The sequence below is a fragment of the Coregonus lavaretus genome (assembly GCF_964263955.1).
Source record: "Coregonus lavaretus genome assembly, chromosome: 40".
Lineage (NCBI taxonomy): Eukaryota > Metazoa > Chordata > Actinopteri > Salmoniformes > Salmonidae > Coregonus > Coregonus lavaretus.
Genome location: NC_140027.1, coordinates 13,402,630 through 13,420,129, shown reverse-complemented (window position 1 = coordinate 13,420,129; position 17,500 = coordinate 13,402,630). Strand labels below are relative to the sequence as shown.

Below are 17,500 nucleotides of genomic sequence, written 5' to 3'. Positions count from 1 at the left end.
CGAAGAAGCCCGCCAAGAAAGCCGCAGTCCCCAAAGTAAAGAAGGTGGCCGCCAAGAAGCCCGCCGCGGCGAAGAAGCCCAAGAAGGTAGCAGCCAAGAAGGCCGTCGCCGCAAAGAAGTCCCCCAAGAAGGCCAAGAAGCCCGCTACACCCAAAAAGGCCGCCAAGAGCCCCAAGAAGGTGAAGAAGCCCGCCGCAGCGGCCAAGAAGGCAGCCAAGAGCCCCAAGAAGGCTACAAAGGCAGCCAAGCCCAAAGCCGCCAAGCCCAAGGCAGCCAAGGCCAAGAAGGCAGCCCCCAAGAAGAAGTAAACCTATTACAAACAGTGTTCTACTCGACACATGTTGTACCACAAAAGGCTCTTTTAAGAGCCACCCACCTCTTTCCATAGAAAGCGCATTGATTTCCATGTACTACCTGTCGTGGAAAAGAAATTACGCACACTAGGCTACTTTTACGCACACAACATTGTCCCACTCTGGGTGTGTGCGAAGGGAGAGGCATATAATAGAGGGCCAAAATGGCTCAGAAATTCGACCTCACGAGTGCACCCTCACCAGCCATTTTTATATATGAGCCACTGGGCTATTCCCGTTCAGAGGCAGGCTGCTGTGATGTGTTACAAGTGCCATGTAATAACAATAACAATACTATAGTGGCTTCGAATTGAAACTCACGAGTGCACCCTCAACAGCCATTTTTATATATGAGCCACTGGGCTATTCCCGTTCAGAGGCAGGCTGCTGTGATGTGTTACAAGTGCCATGTAATAACAATAACAATACTATAGTGGCTTCGATTTCAAACTCAAGAGTGCACCCTCACCAGCTGTTTGTTTCCCATTTGGAGAGAAATAATGTGTGGATGTCATTTCGGACATTTTGGCGCTCACGCGAAATGACACAAAGTAACAAAGTCGGAGGGAAACAAAGTAGCCTCTCACTCGCTGCCTGTGGGTGGGAACCGGTTTAGGGCTGTCTGTCTGTCCATCTGTCTGTCCCTCGCTCCAATTGGATAAGGCCACACCGGCCCGGTGGCCAATCGTTGCCTCTTGTGGCGAGGTATATGTACGGCTCTCGAAGTGGCGAGCGGCTCATTCAGACTTTCTGTGACTTTCTCAAGCTACCAATATGAGCGGAAGAGGCAAAACCGGAGGCAAGGCCAGGGCGAAGGCAAAGACCCGTTCATCCCGTGCTGGCCTCCAGTTCCCCGTGGGCCGTGTGCACAGGCTGCTGCGCAAAGGCAACTACGCCGAGCGTGTGGGCGCTGGCGCACCAGTCTACCTGGCCGCCGTACTCGAGTACCTGACTGCTGAGATCCTGGAGTTGGCCGGCAACGCTGCCCGTGACAACAAGAAGACTCGTATCATCCCCCGTCACCTGCAACTGGCCGTCCGTAACGACGAGGAGCTGAACAAACTGCTCGGCGGTGTGACCATCGCTCAGGGTGGTGTGCTGCCCAACATCCAGGCAGTCCTACTCCCCAAGAAGACCGAGAAGGCAGTCAAAGCCAAGTAAATTCGCTACTGCGACTTCAACTTGACTACTCAACCCCCAAAGGCTCTTTTAAGAGCCAACCACCTAGCTCTCCAAAAGCGCAAAGTACCTTTCTATGACCGCAATACATTGAGTGGGTGTATACACAACTATTTCGACATTCTGTGCCCACATGAGGCCTTGCATGAACAACAACACCTACTTGGCCTCATTTGCCATAGCAGGCTAGCATTAGATGATACGTGCCTATAAGTTCTATATCGTGGAGCTCCGCCCCATAGGGGAGCTATGCTCCTAGTGGTTTACCCTCTGCCCTAGGGCAGAACAGCCTGAAGCAAATTTATGCACACACCTACAGCCAATAGGAGTACAGGTGTCCCTATATAAGGAACCCCGTTCCCTCAATCTGCCTCCCATTATCTTCAGCGACTGGACTAGAGAAGAAGCCTAGAAGACTCAGGAAGATCTCGACGTTGATATCCAGCCATCAACGTCTTCCTAAATGAGCGCACCAACATATCCACCCCCAAAGGCCCTTTTCAGGGCCCTCTGTCGATGTACTTCCATGGCCGTTGCGGACCCCCACGACCTATGTTTCGTGTGCTTGGGACCGCAGCACGCCAAGGATGGTCTCGACATCCCTCCTAATTGCGCCTCCTGCGCCCTCCTTCCTGTGAAGGAGAGGAAGCAGCGCTGGGCGTTTTTTAGAGAGGACGTCCCTCTGGATGATGCCCTGTCCACACTCGCCTCCGCTTCGGAGATATCTGGGGACAGTGCAGAATCAGAGGATGACAAGGAGGGCGCAGAGAGGGATGTTCCAGTGGGACAATCCCATACTCTGGCACCTGCCTTCAAGACCCCCTCTCTATCAGAGAGCGTGAGGTCTGAGGGATCCTTGTGCGATGATGACATGGGCTCTGTTAGGTCAGAAGCCCTGTCCTTCGCAGCAGCCTCTCTGCGTTCCGACTTTCCGGAACTCATTGAGAAGGCGACCAAGCGACTGGAGATTGCGCTGCCCCCAGCTCCCCTCCCTATGGAGGTGGATCTGATGGAGGGCGGCCCTTACTCTAAACCAAGGAGAGCAGCTGAGCCAATGGCTCCAGCCTTGCCCTCCCTTGGTAAATATGTCGAGGGCTCGTGGGGGACACCCCTGGCGGCGCGTTCGCCGGCCAGGGCGTACACCCCATTCACCAGAGTGAACGGATACGAGTGGGCAGCTAGGGGAATCCCCAGGCTCGAAGGCGCCATGACGGCGTTCTTAGTGCCGGGTTCGAGTCCCTGGGCCGCCTCCAAGAAGGCCACTCTGCCGGCGCAGAAGGATAGGTTCACAGCCACTTTGGCTGAGAAATCCTTCACGCTGGGAGCCCAGAGCGTAGCGGCGGCAAACAACATCGCCATCCTCGCGGCCTCCCTATCCCGTCTTACGACAGGAAGGTCTGAGTTGACCAGTGAGGAGGTGGAGGAGGCCTCCAGGATTTCTGGAGCCATTCTCCACCTGACACAGGCGGTAGCCATCTGTGCGGGCAGGACCATGGCCACTTCGGTGGTCATGGAGAGACACCTCTGGCTGTCTATGACAGCTATGAAGGAGACTGATAGAGCTTCATTGCTCAACGCCCCCGTCTCCAGCGAAGGGCTATTTGGCCTCGCTGTGAAAGACGCCACGGAACGAATCGCCAAGCTGGACGAGGAGAGGAGGCATCTGGCTAAGCATCTGCCGCTGGCGATGAAAGCCAGCAGAGCCCCGACAGTTCCGTCCACCTCAAACGCCCCCAGCAGAGCAGGGAGGCGACGGGCCAGGCGACAGGCGCCCACCGAAGGCGGCAAGAGAGCGGGTTCGGCCCCTCCAGCAGCAGCGGTGGCAGCAGCGGTTCCGCCGACCGGAGAGGTTGTCACAAAGCCGGCCTGGCAGCACCGAAAGGCATCCCAGAAGAGACGGCACTTGTGACGAGGCGAGGGGGCGAGAACGGGAGATGGCCCGGCGTACGACGCTCAAGAGCCTACTGTTCCCCCCCACCCCACTGTTCAGGGCGTGGAGGGCGTTTTGTTTTATGTGAATAAAGAGCGGAGTCTCACTGACATTGTCAATGAAAGACATTTATTCCATAAGGTACAGAACACTTCACGTTCTATGGTATTCCCCCACCATCCTGAGTGTAGCTCAACCCACCTAGAGTGCGTTGCTGAGCGCGCTCAGGAGAGGAAAAGGGAAGAGGTAGCAAGGCGCAGCCTTAGCTCACCTAATAAGGATCTCTTACTACAGACTCCTAGGAGCTCTGTAGTGAAGGTCTCACATAGCAGGCAGCTGCCTATGTCCCAATGTGACATGAAGGCGCAGCCGCTAGCCGGGAAGAACGCCTTGCTGCAGGCTAATGCCTCAGCCGGCGCAGTTCAGACCCGTGCGGCGTTCACGGAGAGCGGGAATACCAGAGTTACAAGTGTAACCAAGGTATGGACGCCTCCGGTCTATCATGAACGTATCAATGCCCATGGCTCTGAGCGCAGCCCACCACTCACTGAGTGTGTTGTAGAGCAGACGCATGAGACCAGTAAAGAGGTATTATGGCACCACCGTGTGGTACCAGTCAGAGAGCACACCTTTCAGACTCAGATGAGTGCTGTAATGGATGGGTCTCAGGGCAAGCGGCAGTCTCAGTCAGACAATGACGTGATGATGCAATCGCTATTCGGGGAGAGCGCGCCGGCTCAGGTTAATGCCTCAGCCAGCGCAGTTCAGAACCGTGCTGCGTTCACGGAGGGCCGGATTACTGGAGTTACAGGCGTAACTAACGTATCGAGGCCTCCGACTCACACAGAACCAGCTGATGTTTCCTCTCCCTTTCGAGGGGGGCCCACCCTGGGCTATTCCACCAACTCAGTGCTGGGGAATAGCGGCGGCGAGGGCCATAGAGGAATACAGGTCCTTCCTACTGGATGTACCACAGCTTCGTGCACGCCCGCTCTCTCTGCATTGCTGGCAGTGGCGACGAAGCTGTACCCTCTCACGCTGGCTAGAACAGACGTTAGAGAAGGGTTATGCCCTCCAATTCCGCCGGACCCCACCCCCGTTTCGGGGAGTGGTGGAAACGGTGATGAAAACGCCGGACAAAGTAGCCGCTCTGATGTCAGAGATCACGGAACTTTTGGCGAAGGAGGCGGTCACAGTAGTTCCCCGAGAGCAGAGGAACAAAGGGCTCTATTCGCCTTATTTCCTAGTGCCCAAAAAGACGGGGGGAGTGAGGCCGATTTTGGATTTACGCATTCTAAACGAAAGCATAACCAAACGGCCCTTCCGAATGCTGACGACAAAATGTCTACTGGAATGTGTCCAGAAGGGAGACTTTTGTACAAGCATAGACCTAAAGGACGCGTACTTTCATGTGCCGATTCAATCTCGCCACAGAAAGTTTCTGCGGTTCGCCTTTCAAGGGGTGGCGTACGAGTTCACGAGGATGCCGTTTGGGTACGCCCTGGCACCTCGAACTTTTTCCAAATGTGTGGAGGCGGCATTGGAACCGCTGCGTCGTCAAGGGATAAGGATACTAGCCTACCTAGACGACCTGCTGGTTCTCGCCCCGTCAGCAGAGCTGGCGTTCATGCACACGACACAGACAGTGATTCATCTCACGCGTCTGGGGTTCGCTGTGAATTGGAAAAAGAGCGCACCCTGGCCCAGTCATCAGATAGTCTACCTGGGACTACAGCTAGACTCTGTAATGATGAGGGCGCGAATTTCGGACCCTCGAAGGGCAGCATTGGTACTAGCCCTGAGGAAGTGTCGTCCGAATCACACAGTAACGGCGCTATCGATCATGTCACTTTTGGGTCTCATGTCGGCAGCCCACTCTGTGGTACCGCTGGGGCTTCTGCACATGCGCAGAACACAGCGGTGGTTCGCCCAACTAAGACTAGACCCAGTGCGTCAACGTCATCGGTTGGTGGTGGTTCCTCTCTCGCTAAGAGCAGACCTGGACTATTGGAGGAACCCGTGCGTTCTCACGCACGGAGTCCCGATGGGCAAGGTGTCATCCTACATTCCAGTGTATACAGATGCCTGTCTGACTGGATGGGGAGGGACATGTCAGTCTCAAGCGATAGGTGGTGCATGGCCTCAATCAGGTCGGCACATAAACCTCTTGGAGTTGGAAACGGTTCGACTGGTTCTGAACCACTTTGCGTCTACCCTTCGGGGTCGCGATGTGTTGGTTTGGTCAGACAACCGGACCACAGTAGCTCACATAAATCGCCAGGGAGGGGTCAGGTCTCCTGCCCTCCACAGGGCGGCAGAGGAATTGTGGCTGTGGGCTCACAAGCACCTTCGCTCGTTGAGAGCAGCGCACATTCCGGGCTACTTGAACGTAGGGGCAGATCTCATGTCAAGAGGGGGTCCTCGAGACGACGAGTGGTGTCTGCACCCAGACATTGTTCTCCAAATTTGGAAACAATTCGGGAGAGCCGAGGTGGATCTGTTCGCGTCACGTGTGAACGCGCAGTGTCCCCTATGGTTCTCCCTGAGACAACAGGACGAGCCGCCATTGGGAAGAGACGCGTTCGCGCACTGCCCGTGGCCGAAAGTTCTCCTGTATGCATTCCCTCCGCTGTCTTGCATTCTCCCACTGCTAGCCAGGGTGAGATCAGAGGAGCTAACAGTGATACTGATAGCGCCCGATCGCCCGGGGGCTCCGTGGTTTGCAGAGATGAGTCAGATGTTGATTGTGCCACCTTGGACAATTCCACATCGACGAGACGCGTTGAGCCAGGCGGGAGGCTCGATAGGGCAGTGGCCCATAATCGGTCAACCACTGAGGGCTTGGTTCCTGAACGGGACAGGTTGAAGCGCCGTGGGTTATCTGATGCAGTGATCAGAACCATACAGAGCGCTAGGGCCAGTTCCACTTCCAGGATGTACACGAGCAGATGGAATGTTTTCTCACAGTGGTGTAACACACAGGACGTAGACCCCATGAGCTGTCAGGTAGAGAGTGTGCTCTCATTCCTGCAGTTTATGTTTGATAAGCAGAAATCGCCCTCCACCATTCGAGTGTTTGCAGCGGCAATTTCAGCTGGTCATGAAGGGTTTAACGGGAAAAACCTGTTTAGTCATCCATTAGTGAAACGTTTTTTATTGGGAACGCGACGGCTTAGGCCAATGCCTAGAGCTACGCTGCCCCGATGGGATTTGGCTTTGGTTCTCGAAGCGCTATGTAAGTCGCCGTTCGAGCCATTGAATCAAATACCCCTCAAAATGCTGTCTATCAAGACGGCGCTGTTGCTCGCCTTGACTACCGCTAAGCGGGTCAGTGATTTGAGTGCACTGTCGACGAGACCCGACTGCCTTGCCATTAATGGCGATTTGAGCAGAGCGGTGTTACGTCCCAACCCGGCATTTGTGCCGAAGGTTATTAACAGTGCATATAGATCACAGACCGTGGAATTGTGGGCTTTTTATCCCCCTCCCCATGGGGAGAGGAGTGAGAAAAAGCTGCATTGTCTGTGCCCAGTACGCGCTTTGGCGTGTTACGTTGAGCGCACAGCAGCGATTAGGTCATCGCCTCAGCTGTTTGTGTGTCACGGTGCGGCTGCATTGGGTAGACCACTTTCAAAACAGCGATTGTCTCATTGGCTTTGTGAAGGCATTGAGACGGCGTACGAGGCGGCGGGGCAACAACCGCCTCAGGGTATTAAGGCGCATTCCACTCGTGGAGTAGCAGCTTCTACTGCCCTCTTCAGAGGTACAGAGGTAGTGGATATTTGTAGAGCGGCGTCTTGGTCGACACCGTCTCCTTTTATTCGTTTCTATCTGTTGGATATGTCTTCTAACTCTTTGGCTCGATCTGTACTCAGCGTGGCTGAAGGGAGATCTTGAGAAAGAAACAGAGAAAGAAAGCAGGATTGTGACCATGTTCATAAATCCGCTTTTGTTAGAAGTAACATATTTGGATGGACATGTTTTCCAACTCTTTAACTCGGTCGGCTTTCAGCAGAGCTGAAAGGCGATTTTGAGATGAAGGGAGTAGACAAAGCAGGACCTTGGACAGGTTCCAATCAGGTCCGCTTTGGTGAAGAAAACTTGTCATGGTATCAAGAATATTGAGGCACGGCTATCTGCTAGTACAGATTAGCATGGCTTCTATTCTGATGATCTGCCCAATAGCCATTGCCATTGTCATTGAGCTAGATGGGGCGGGTCCATAACCGATGACGCGGTATATTGTGACGCCCTAATGGGTTCTATATCGTGGAGCTCCGCCCCATAGGGGAGCTATGCTCCTAGTGGTTTACCCTCTGCCCTAGGGCAGAACAGCCTGAAGCAAATTTATGCACACACCTACAGCCAATAGGAGTACAGGTGTCCCTATATAAGGAACCCCGTTCCCTCAATCTGCCTCCCATTATCTTCAGCGACTGGACTAGAGAAGAAGCCTAGAAGACTCAGGAAGATCTCGACGTTGATATCCAGCCATCAACGTCTTCCTAAATGAGCGCACCAACATATCCACCCCCAAAGGCCCTTTTCAGGGCCCTCTGTCGATGTACTTCCATGGCCGTTGCGGACCCCCACGACCTATGTTTCGTGTGCTTGGGACCGCAGCACGCCAAGGATGGTCTCGACATCCCTCCTAATTGCGCCTCCTGCGCCCTCCTTCCTGTGAAGGAGAGGAAGCAGCGCTGGGCGTTTTTTAGAGAGGACGTCCCTCTGGATGATGCCCTGTCCACACTCGCCTCCGCTTCGGAGATATCTGGGGGCAGTGCAGAATCAGAGGATGACAAGGAGGGCGCCGAGAGGGATGTTCCAGTGGGACAATCCCATACTCTGGCACCTGCCTTCAAGACCCCCTCTCTATCAGAGAGCGTGAGGTCTGAGGGATCCTTGTGCGATGATGACATGGGCTCTGTTAGGTCAGAAGCCCTGTCCTTCGCAGCAGCCTCTCTGCGTTCCGACTTTCCGGAACTCATTGAGAAGGCGACCAAGCGACTGGAGATTGCGCTGCCCCCAGCTCCCCTCCCTATGGAGGTGGATCTGATGGAGGGCGGCCCTTACTCTAAACCAAGGAGAGCAGCTGAGCCAATGGCTCCAGCCTTGCCCTCCCTTGGTAAATATGTCGAGGGCTCGTGGGGGACACCCCTGGCGGCGCGTTCGCCGGCCAGGGCGTACACCCCATTCACCAGAGTGAACGGATACGAGTGGGCAGCTAGGGGAATCCCCAGGCTCGAAGGCGCCATGACGGCGTTCTTAGTGCCGGGTTCGAGTCCCTGGGCCGCCTCCAAGAAGGCCACTCTGCCGGCGCAGAAGGATAGGTTCACAGCCACTTTGGCTGAGAAATCCTTCACGCTGGGAGCCCAGAGCGTAGCGGCGGCAAACAACATCGCCATCCTCGCGGCCTCCCTATCCCGTCTTACGACAGGAAGGTCTGAGTTGACCAGTGAGGAGGTGGAGGAGGCCTCCAGGATTTCTGGAGCCATTCTCCACCTGACACAGGCGGTAGCCATCTGTGCGGGCAGGACCATGGCCACTTCGGTGGTCATGGAGAGACACCTCTGGCTGTCTATGACAGCTATGAAGGAGACTGATAGAGCTTCATTGCTCAACGCCCCCGTCTCCAGCGAAGGGCTATTTGGCCTCGCTGTGAAAGACGCCACGGAACGAATCGCCAAGCTGGACGAGGAGAGGAGGCATCTGGCTAAGCATCTGCCGCTGGCGATGAAAGCCAGCAGAGCCCCGACAGTTCCGTCCACCTCAAACGCCCCCAGCAGAGCAGGGAGGCGACGGGCCAGGCGACAGGCGCCCACCGAAGGCGGCAAGAGAGCGGGTTCGGCCCCTCCAGCAGCAGCGGTGGCAGCAGCGGTTCCGCCGACCGGAGAGGTTGTCACAAAGCCGGCCTGGCAGCACCGAAAGGCATCCCAGAAGAGACGGCACTTGTGACGAGGCGAGGGGGCGAGAACGGGAGATGGCCCGGCGTACGACGCTCAAGAGCCTACTGTTCCCCCCCACCCCACTGTTCAGGGCGTGGAGGGCGTTTTGTTTTATGTGAATAAAGAGCGGAGTCTCACTGACATTGTCAATGAAAGACATTTATTCCATAAGGTACAGAACACTTCACGTTCTATGGTATTCCCCCACCATCCTGAGTGTAGCTCAACCCACCTAGAGTGCGTTGCTGAGCGCGCTCAGGAGAGGAAAAGGGAAGAGGTAGCAAGGCGCAGCCTTAGCTCACCTAATAAGGATCTCTTACTACAGACTCCTAGGAGCTCTGTAGTGAAGGTCTCACATAGCAGGCAGCTGCCTATGTCCCAATGTGACATGAAGGCGCAGCCGCTAGCCGGGAAGAACGCCTTGCTGCAGGCTAATGCCTCAGCCGGCGCAGTTCAGACCCGTGCGGCGTTCACGGAGAGCGGGAATACCAGAGTTACAAGTGTAACCAAGGTATGGACGCCTCCGGTCTATCATGAACGTATCAATGCCCATGGCTCTGAGCGCAGCCCACCACTCACTGAGTGTGTTGTAGAGCAGACGCATGAGACCAGTAAAGAGGTATTATGGCACCACCGTGTGGTACCAGTCAGAGAGCACACCTTTCAGACTCAGATGAGTGCTGTAATGGATGGGTCTCAGGGCAAGCGGCAGTCTCAGTCAGACAATGACGTGATGATGCAATCGCTATTCGGGGAGAGCGCGCCGGCTCAGGTTAATGCCTCAGCCAGCGCAGTTCAGAACCGTGCTGCGTTCACGGAGGGCCGGATTACTGGAGTTACAGGCGTAACTAACGTATCGAGGCCTCCGACTCACACAGAACCAGCTGATGTTTCCTCTCCCTTTCGAGGGGGGCCCACCCTGGGCTATTCCACCAACTCAGTGCTGGGGAATAGCGGCGGCGAGGGCCATAGAGGAATACAGGTCCTTCCTACTGGATGTACCACAGCTTCGTGCACGCCCGCTCTCTCTGCATTGCTGGCAGTGGCGACGAAGCTGTACCCTCTCACGCTGGCTAGAACAGACGTTAGAGAAGGGTTATGCCCTCCAATTCCGCCGGACCCCACCCCCGTTTCGGGGAGTGGTGGAAACGGTGATGAAAACGCCGGACAAAGTAGCCGCTCTGATGTCAGAGATCACGGAACTTTTGGCGAAGGAGGCGGTCACAGTAGTTCCCCGAGAGCAGAGGAACAAAGGGCTCTATTCGCCTTATTTCCTAGTGCCCAAAAAGACGGGGGGAGTGAGGCCGATTTTGGATTTACGCATTCTAAACGAAAGCATAACCAAACGGCCCTTCCGAATGCTGACGACAAAACGTCTACTGGAATGTGTCCAGAAGGGAGACTTTTGTACAAGCATAGACCTAAAGGACGCGTACTTTCATGTGCCGATTCAATCTCGCCACAGAAAGTTTCTGCGGTTCGCCTTTCAAGGGGTGGCGTACGAGTTCACGAGGATGCCGTTTGGGTACGCCCTGGCACCTCGAACTTTTTCCAAATGTGTGGAGGCGGCATTGGAACCGCTGCGTCGTCAAGGGATAAGGATACTAGCCTACCTAGACGACCTGCTGGTTCTCGCCCCGTCAGCAGAGCTGGCGTTCATGCACACGACACAGACAGTGATTCATCTCACGCGTCTGGGGTTCGCTGTGAATTGGAAAAAGAGCGCACCCTGGCCCAGTCATCAGATAGTCTACCTGGGACTACAGCTAGACTCTGTAATGATGAGGGCGCGAATTTCGGACCCTCGAAGGGCAGCATTGGTACTAGCCCTGAGGAAGTGTCGTCCGAATCACACAGTAACGGCGCTATCGATCATGTCACTTTTGGGTCTCATGTCGGCAGCCCACTCTGTGGTACCGCTGGGGCTTCTGCACATGCGCAGAACACAGCGGTGGTTCGCCCAACTAAGACTAGACCCAGTGCGTCAACGTCATCGGTTGGTGGTGGTTCCTCTCTCGCTAAGAGCAGACCTGGACTATTGGAGGAACCCGTGCGTTCTCACGCACGGAGTCCCGATGGGCAAGGTGTCATCCTACATTCCAGTGTATACAGATGCCTGTCTGACTGGATGGGGAGGGACATGTCAGTCTCAAGCGATAGGTGGTGCATGGCCTCAATCAGGTCGGCACATAAACCTCTTGGAGTTGGAAACGGTTCGACTGGTTCTGAACCACTTTGCGTCTACCCTTCGGGGTCGCGATGTGTTGGTTTGGTCAGACAACCGGACCACAGTAGCTCACATAAATCGCCAGGGAGGGGTCAGGTCTCCTGCCCTCCACAGGGCGGCAGAGGAATTGTGGCTGTGGGCTCACAAGCACCTTCGCTCGTTGAGAGCAGCGCACATTCCGGGCTACTTGAACGTAGGGGCAGATCTCATGTCAAGAGGGGGTCCTCGAGACGACGAGTGGTGTCTGCACCCAGACATTGTTCTCCAAATTTGGAAACAATTCGGGAGAGCCGAGGTGGATCTGTTCGCGTCACGTGTGAACGCGCAGTGTCCCCTATGGTTCTCCCTGAGACAACAGGACGAGCCGCCATTGGGAAGAGACGCGTTCGCGCACTGCCCGTGGCCGAAAGTTCTCCTGTATGCATTCCCTCGGCTGTCTTGCATTCTCCCACTGCTAGCCAGGGTGAGATCAGAGGAGCTAACAGTGATACTGATAGCGCCCGATCGCCCGGGGGCTCCGTGGTTTGCAGAGATGAGTCAGATGTTGATTGTGCCACCTTGGACAATTCCACATCGACGAGACGCGTTGAGCCAGGCGGGAGGCTCGATAGGGCAGTGGCCCATAATCGGTCAACCACTGAGGGCTTGGTTCCTGAACGGGACAGGTTGAAGCGCCGTGGGTTATCTGATGCAGTGATCAGAACCATACAGAGCGCTAGGGCCAGTTCCACTTCCAGGATGTACACGAGCAGATGGAATGTTTTCTCACAGTGGTGTAACACACAGGACGTAGACCCCATGAGCTGTCAGGTAGAGAGTGTGCTCTCATTCCTGCAGTTTATGTTTGATAAGCAGAAATCGCCCTCCACCATTCGAGTGTTTGCAGCGGCAATTTCAGCTGGTCATGAAGGGTTTAACGGGAAAAACCTGTTTAGTCATCCATTAGTGAAACGTTTTTTATTGGGAACGCGACGGCTTAGGCCAATGCCTAGAGCTACGCTGCCCCGATGGGATTTGGCTTTGGTTCTCGAAGCGCTATGTAAGTCGCCGTTCGAGCCATTGAATCAAATACCCCTCAAAATGCTGTCTATCAAGACGGCGCTGTTGCTCGCCTTGACTACCGCTAAGCGGGTCAGTGATTTGAGTGCACTGTCGACGAGACCCGACTGCCTTGCCATTAATGGCGATTTGAGCAGAGCGGTGTTACGTCCCAACCCGGCATTTGTGCCGAAGGTTATTAACAGTGCATATAGATCACAGACCGTGGAATTGTGGGCTTTTTATCCCCCTCCCCATGGGGAGAGGAGTGAGAAAAAGCTGCATTGTCTGTGCCCAGTACGCGCTTTGGCGTGTTACGTTGAGCGCACAGCAGCGATTAGGTCATCGCCTCAGCTGTTTGTGTGTCACGGTGCGGCTGCATTGGGTAGACCACTTTCAAAACAGCGATTGTCTCATTGGCTTTGTGAAGGCATTGAGACGGCGTACGAGGCGGCGGGGCAACAACCGCCTCAGGGTATTAAGGCGCATTCCACTCGTGGAGTAGCAGCTTCTACTGCCCTCTTCAGAGGTACAGAGGTAGTGGATATTTGTAGAGCGGCGTCTTGGTCGACACCGTCTCCTTTTATTCGTTTCTATCTGTTGGATATGTCTTCTAACTCTTTGGCTCGATCTGTACTCAGCGTGGCTGAAGGGAGATCTTGAGAAAGAAACAGAGAAAGAAAGCAGGATTGTGACCATGTTCATAAATCCGCTTTTGTTAGAAGTAACATATTTGGATGGACATGTTTTCCAACTCTTTAACTCGGTCGGCTTTCAGCAGAGCTGAAAGGCGATTTTGAGATGAAGGGAGTAGACAAAGCAGGACCTTGGACAGGTTCCAATCAGGTCCGCTTTGGTGAAGAAAACTTGTCATGGTATCAAGAATATTGAGGCACGGCTATCTGCTAGTACAGATTAGCATGGCTTCTATTCTGATGATCTGCCCAATAGCCATTGCCATTGTCATTGAGCTAGATGGGACGGGTCCATAACCGATGACGCGGTATATTGTGACGCCCTAATGGATTTCTTAGTTGCAGTACTGCGGGAATTGGTTGCAGCCATTGCTGGGCTTGACCTTTTTTCATTTTTTAATGGAAAGTGTTAGGCTCGGCAGGGAGTACATTTTGGAGCGTTTCGCTCCGCCTTAAACCACTAGGAGCATAGCTCCCCTATGGGGCGGAGCTCCACGATATAGAACGATTAGTTACCAGAGTGTAACTCCAGTTCTATGAGTGGAGCGGAGCCCCATAGGACTTAAGGCCCTACCGACCCTCTCTAGTCTCGCTGAAGATAATATCTCGGGAGGCAGATTGAGGGAACGGGGTTCCTTATATAGGGACACCTGTACTCCTATTGGCTGTAGGTGTGTGCATAAATTTGCTTCAGGCTGTTCTGCCCTAGGGCAGAGGGTAAACCACTAGGAGCATAGCTCCCCTATGGGGCTCCGCTCCACTCATAGAACTGGAGTTACACTCCGGTAACTAATCGTTTCTTAGTTGCAGTACTGCGGGAATTGGTTGCAGCCATTGCTGGGCTTGACCTTTTTTCATTTTTTAATGGAAAGTGTTAGGCTCGGCAGGGAGTACATTTTGGAGCGTTTCGCTCCGCCTTAAACCACTAGGAGCATAGCTCCCCTATGGGGCGGAGCTCCACGATATAGAACGATTAGTTACCGGAGTGTAACTCCAGTTCTATGAGTGGAGCGGAGCCCCATAGGACTTAAGGCCCTACCGACCCTCTCTAGTCTCGCTGAAGATAATATCTCGGGAGGCAGATTGAGGGAACGGGGTTCCTTATATAGGGACACCTGTACTCCTATTGGCTGTAGGTGTGTGCATAAATTTGCTTCAGGCTGTTCTGCCTTAGGGCAGAGGGTAAACCACTAGGAGCATAGCTCCCCTATGGGGCTCCGCTCCACTCATAGAACTGGAGTTACACTCCGGTAACTAATCGTTTTGGAGAGGCCGGGCCTCCCGTCCAATGGCCAACGGAGGAGGCCTGCGAAACGGGCCAATCGGGGTGGTGGGGAGATGGTGTCCAATCAGCAGGCGCCACTGCCGGCTTTATAAACTTCACATAGGCATTTCGAGGCTATACTCCCGACTGTCAGAGCAGCGCCATGGCCAGAACCAAGCAAACCGCTCGCAAATCCACCGGTGGCAAAGCCCCCAGGAAGCAGCTCGCCACTAAGGCTGCTCGCAAGAGTGCCCCGGCCACCGGCGGTGTGAAGAAGCCTCACCGTTACAGGCCCGGCACCGTGGCTCTGAGAGAGATCCGTCGTTACCAGAAGTCCACTGAGCTACTCATCCGCAAGCTGCCCTTCCAGCGCCTGGTGCGAGAAATCGCCCAGGACTTCAAGACCGACCTGCGCTTCCAGAGCTCCGCCGTGATGGCCCTACAGGAGGCTAGCGAGGCTTACCTGGTCGGCCTGTTCGAGGACACCAACCTGTGCGCCATCCACGCCAAGCGGGTGACCACCATGCCCAAGGACATCCAGCTGGCCCGCCGTATTCGCGGAGAGCGCGCATAAATGAGGATGACCTGAACTCGAATATCCCCCAAAGGCTCTTTTAAGAGCCACCTCCATATTTCCATCAAAAAGGCACAATTGTTCCATGTATACACGCACCTCTACATTAGCCACCATGTATGTTGTTCACTAACACGTCTAAAAGCTACGTATTGCACCTTTTTAGTTGCCTGAAGTCTAGCTTCAATGTTTGTGTGTGTATATACACAACCATCTGGCATCATCCACTTCCTTTGAACTATATAGTAACACAGTAAAATGCTTTACAAAGGAGGGGAAAAAGAAACGAGTGATAATATAGGCCGAATAGTAACAAGAATTGTGTTCAGATGAATAATTGACACTATTAGTTGTGTGTAATAATAGCCTTGCATGCAGTCCAGAAAAAACATTGCATGCCAACTTACTTTGAAAGTCCCATGTTGCAGTGCTGCTGAGAGACTCATGCAGAGGCCCAAACTTTACAATGGAGCACGGAGGCCATCTTGTGGTTAAATGTGGGTACTGCACCTCATGGTGAGTCCCTTTCAGCATTTGCTCTTTAGGCCAGCGTTTCCCAAACGCGGTCCTGGGGTCCACAAGGGGTGCGCGTTTTGCGTTTTGCCCTAGCACTCCACAACTGATTCTAATACTCCCAGCTTGATGATGATGAGTTGATTATTTGAATCAGCTGTGTAGTGCTAGGGCAAAAACTCCCAAAATGTGGCCCGAGTTTGGGAAACCCTGCTTTAGGCTAATACTAGCCTATTAGGATGACTTGGTTCGATCGCTTTAATGGCAACTGCTGAACTCTGGTTTCACTAATTACTTGTCCCAGGTCACCATTATGAATCCAATAGCAAAACAAATGTTTCAAAATAGCTCAATAGTGAAAAAAGGCCAGGAAATGATGGGTTCTCAGCAATATTTCACCAACAACCAATCACTATTCACGCATAGACATTAGGATCATCAACAAATATTCCTAAGTCATACTACAAAAGGGTTGTAACGAAATGGATTTGTCTGTTCAATGCAAGTTCAACGTCAAAGAAAAAGTGCATCACCACAACAAACGTGTCTTTAGATACACTGTAAAAAATGACTTTGTGGAATGTACTCAAGCTATTACAGTCAACAAAAGCACACGTCATATTGTTGAGTAGATCTTTTTGCTTGTTTTTATGAGTAGATAAGCTTGAGTAAGTTGAGTTGATGTGGTCCAATACATTGAGTAAAGATGATAGAGACGTAAAAAGGATTATATTACGTTGATTCGACTCAAATAGACATTGTGTTATTTTACCTGAATGATTCATCCTATTATGTATTTAGACCAACTTACTTTGGATTCACTCAATCACATCCCTTAAGAGAAAAGGTATCCGGACACCGGGAATCCATTTATTTAAACATCAACGGTTTGCAAAACATCTGTTATTATGAGTTGACAAATTACGTAATTGCAATCAACACTGCAGGTAAATCATGATTGCTGCAGGTAGGCAACACCGTAGAAATAGGAACTACAACACTAACAACAAGTGACATTTACTCCTGATGTACTGACTGACCTGTTGCAACCTCTACAACCACTGTGCTTATTATTTGACCCTGCTGGTCATCTATGAACGTTTGAACATCTTGGAGAAAAATGTGTGAAACCACTGCCTATATGAGGAGCTGTCGTTGTTTGTTTTATTACCACATACTTATGGAAATTGCACCGGTTGAGAGATGATGGCTCTCTTGTGCCTACGGTGAAGGGTACTTCTGATCCAGCAGGTGGTGCTAAGATCCCTCCCTATATGACTTGAATGATGAGTTGATTTATTCCTTATAGCTCCTAATGATTTTAAGGCCAGTGTTGGCAAACATTACTTGTGCTCCAGCAGGTGGCCATGACATCCCTCCCTATATGACTTGACTGACCAGTTAGTTGATGGACTCCTTATAGCTCCTAATGATTTTAAGGCCAGTGTTGGCAAACATGACTTCTGCTCCAGCAGGTGGCCATGAAATCCCCCCCTATATGACTTGACTGACCAGGTAGTTGATGGACTCCTTATAGCTCTTAATGATCTCAAGTGTCTGTGTTTTTATGTGGTTAGGAGTTTTGCTCACTGCGTGTCCCCCTTCCATTTCAGTGTTTCCCAACTCCAGCGGTAGAGTAGGCTACCCCCAACAGGACCCATTTTTCTTGTAGGCCTGGACAGCCACAGCTGATTGAACAACCTGTCACCTAAATTACCAAGTCCTCAATGAGTAGAATCAGGTGCAACAACAACAACAACAACAACAACAATATGAGGAGAG

The 17,500-nt window shown here is 53.0% G+C and overlaps 3 protein-coding genes across 3 annotated transcripts in view; all 3 read left to right on the top strand.

Moving 5' to 3' along the window:
• LOC311113541 (histone H1-like) overlaps positions 1-308 on the top strand; it is a gene marked incomplete at its 3' end in the record, with an annotated part of 658 nt that extends 350 nt beyond the window's left edge. Inside the window, exon 1 of the mRNA XM_084156786.1 lies at positions 1-308. This exon is cut by the window's left edge and continues 350 nt beyond it. Coding sequence (XP_084012912.1) covers positions 1-308 — 308 coding nt within the window.
• An 819-nt stretch (positions 309-1,127) lies between these two features.
• On the top strand, positions 1,128-1,514 carry LOC311113501 (histone H2A; the record flags this gene model as incomplete). The annotated part of the gene is made up of 1 exon (XM_084156733.1): positions 1,128-1,514. One exon carries the CDS (start codon positions 1,128-1,130, stop codon positions 1,512-1,514), a length of 387 nt encoding a protein of 128 aa, XP_084012859.1.
• Positions 1,515-10,092: 8,578 nt separating this feature from the next.
• LOC311113337 (histone H3.2-like) lies at positions 10,093-15,205 on the top strand (the record flags this gene model as incomplete). Its single annotated transcript, XM_084156554.1, has 2 exons — positions 10,093-10,251; positions 14,855-15,205. 2 exons carry the CDS (start codon positions 10,093-10,095, stop codon positions 15,203-15,205), a joined length of 510 nt encoding a protein of 169 aa, XP_084012680.1.
• Positions 15,206-17,500: the final 2,295 nt, after the last annotated feature.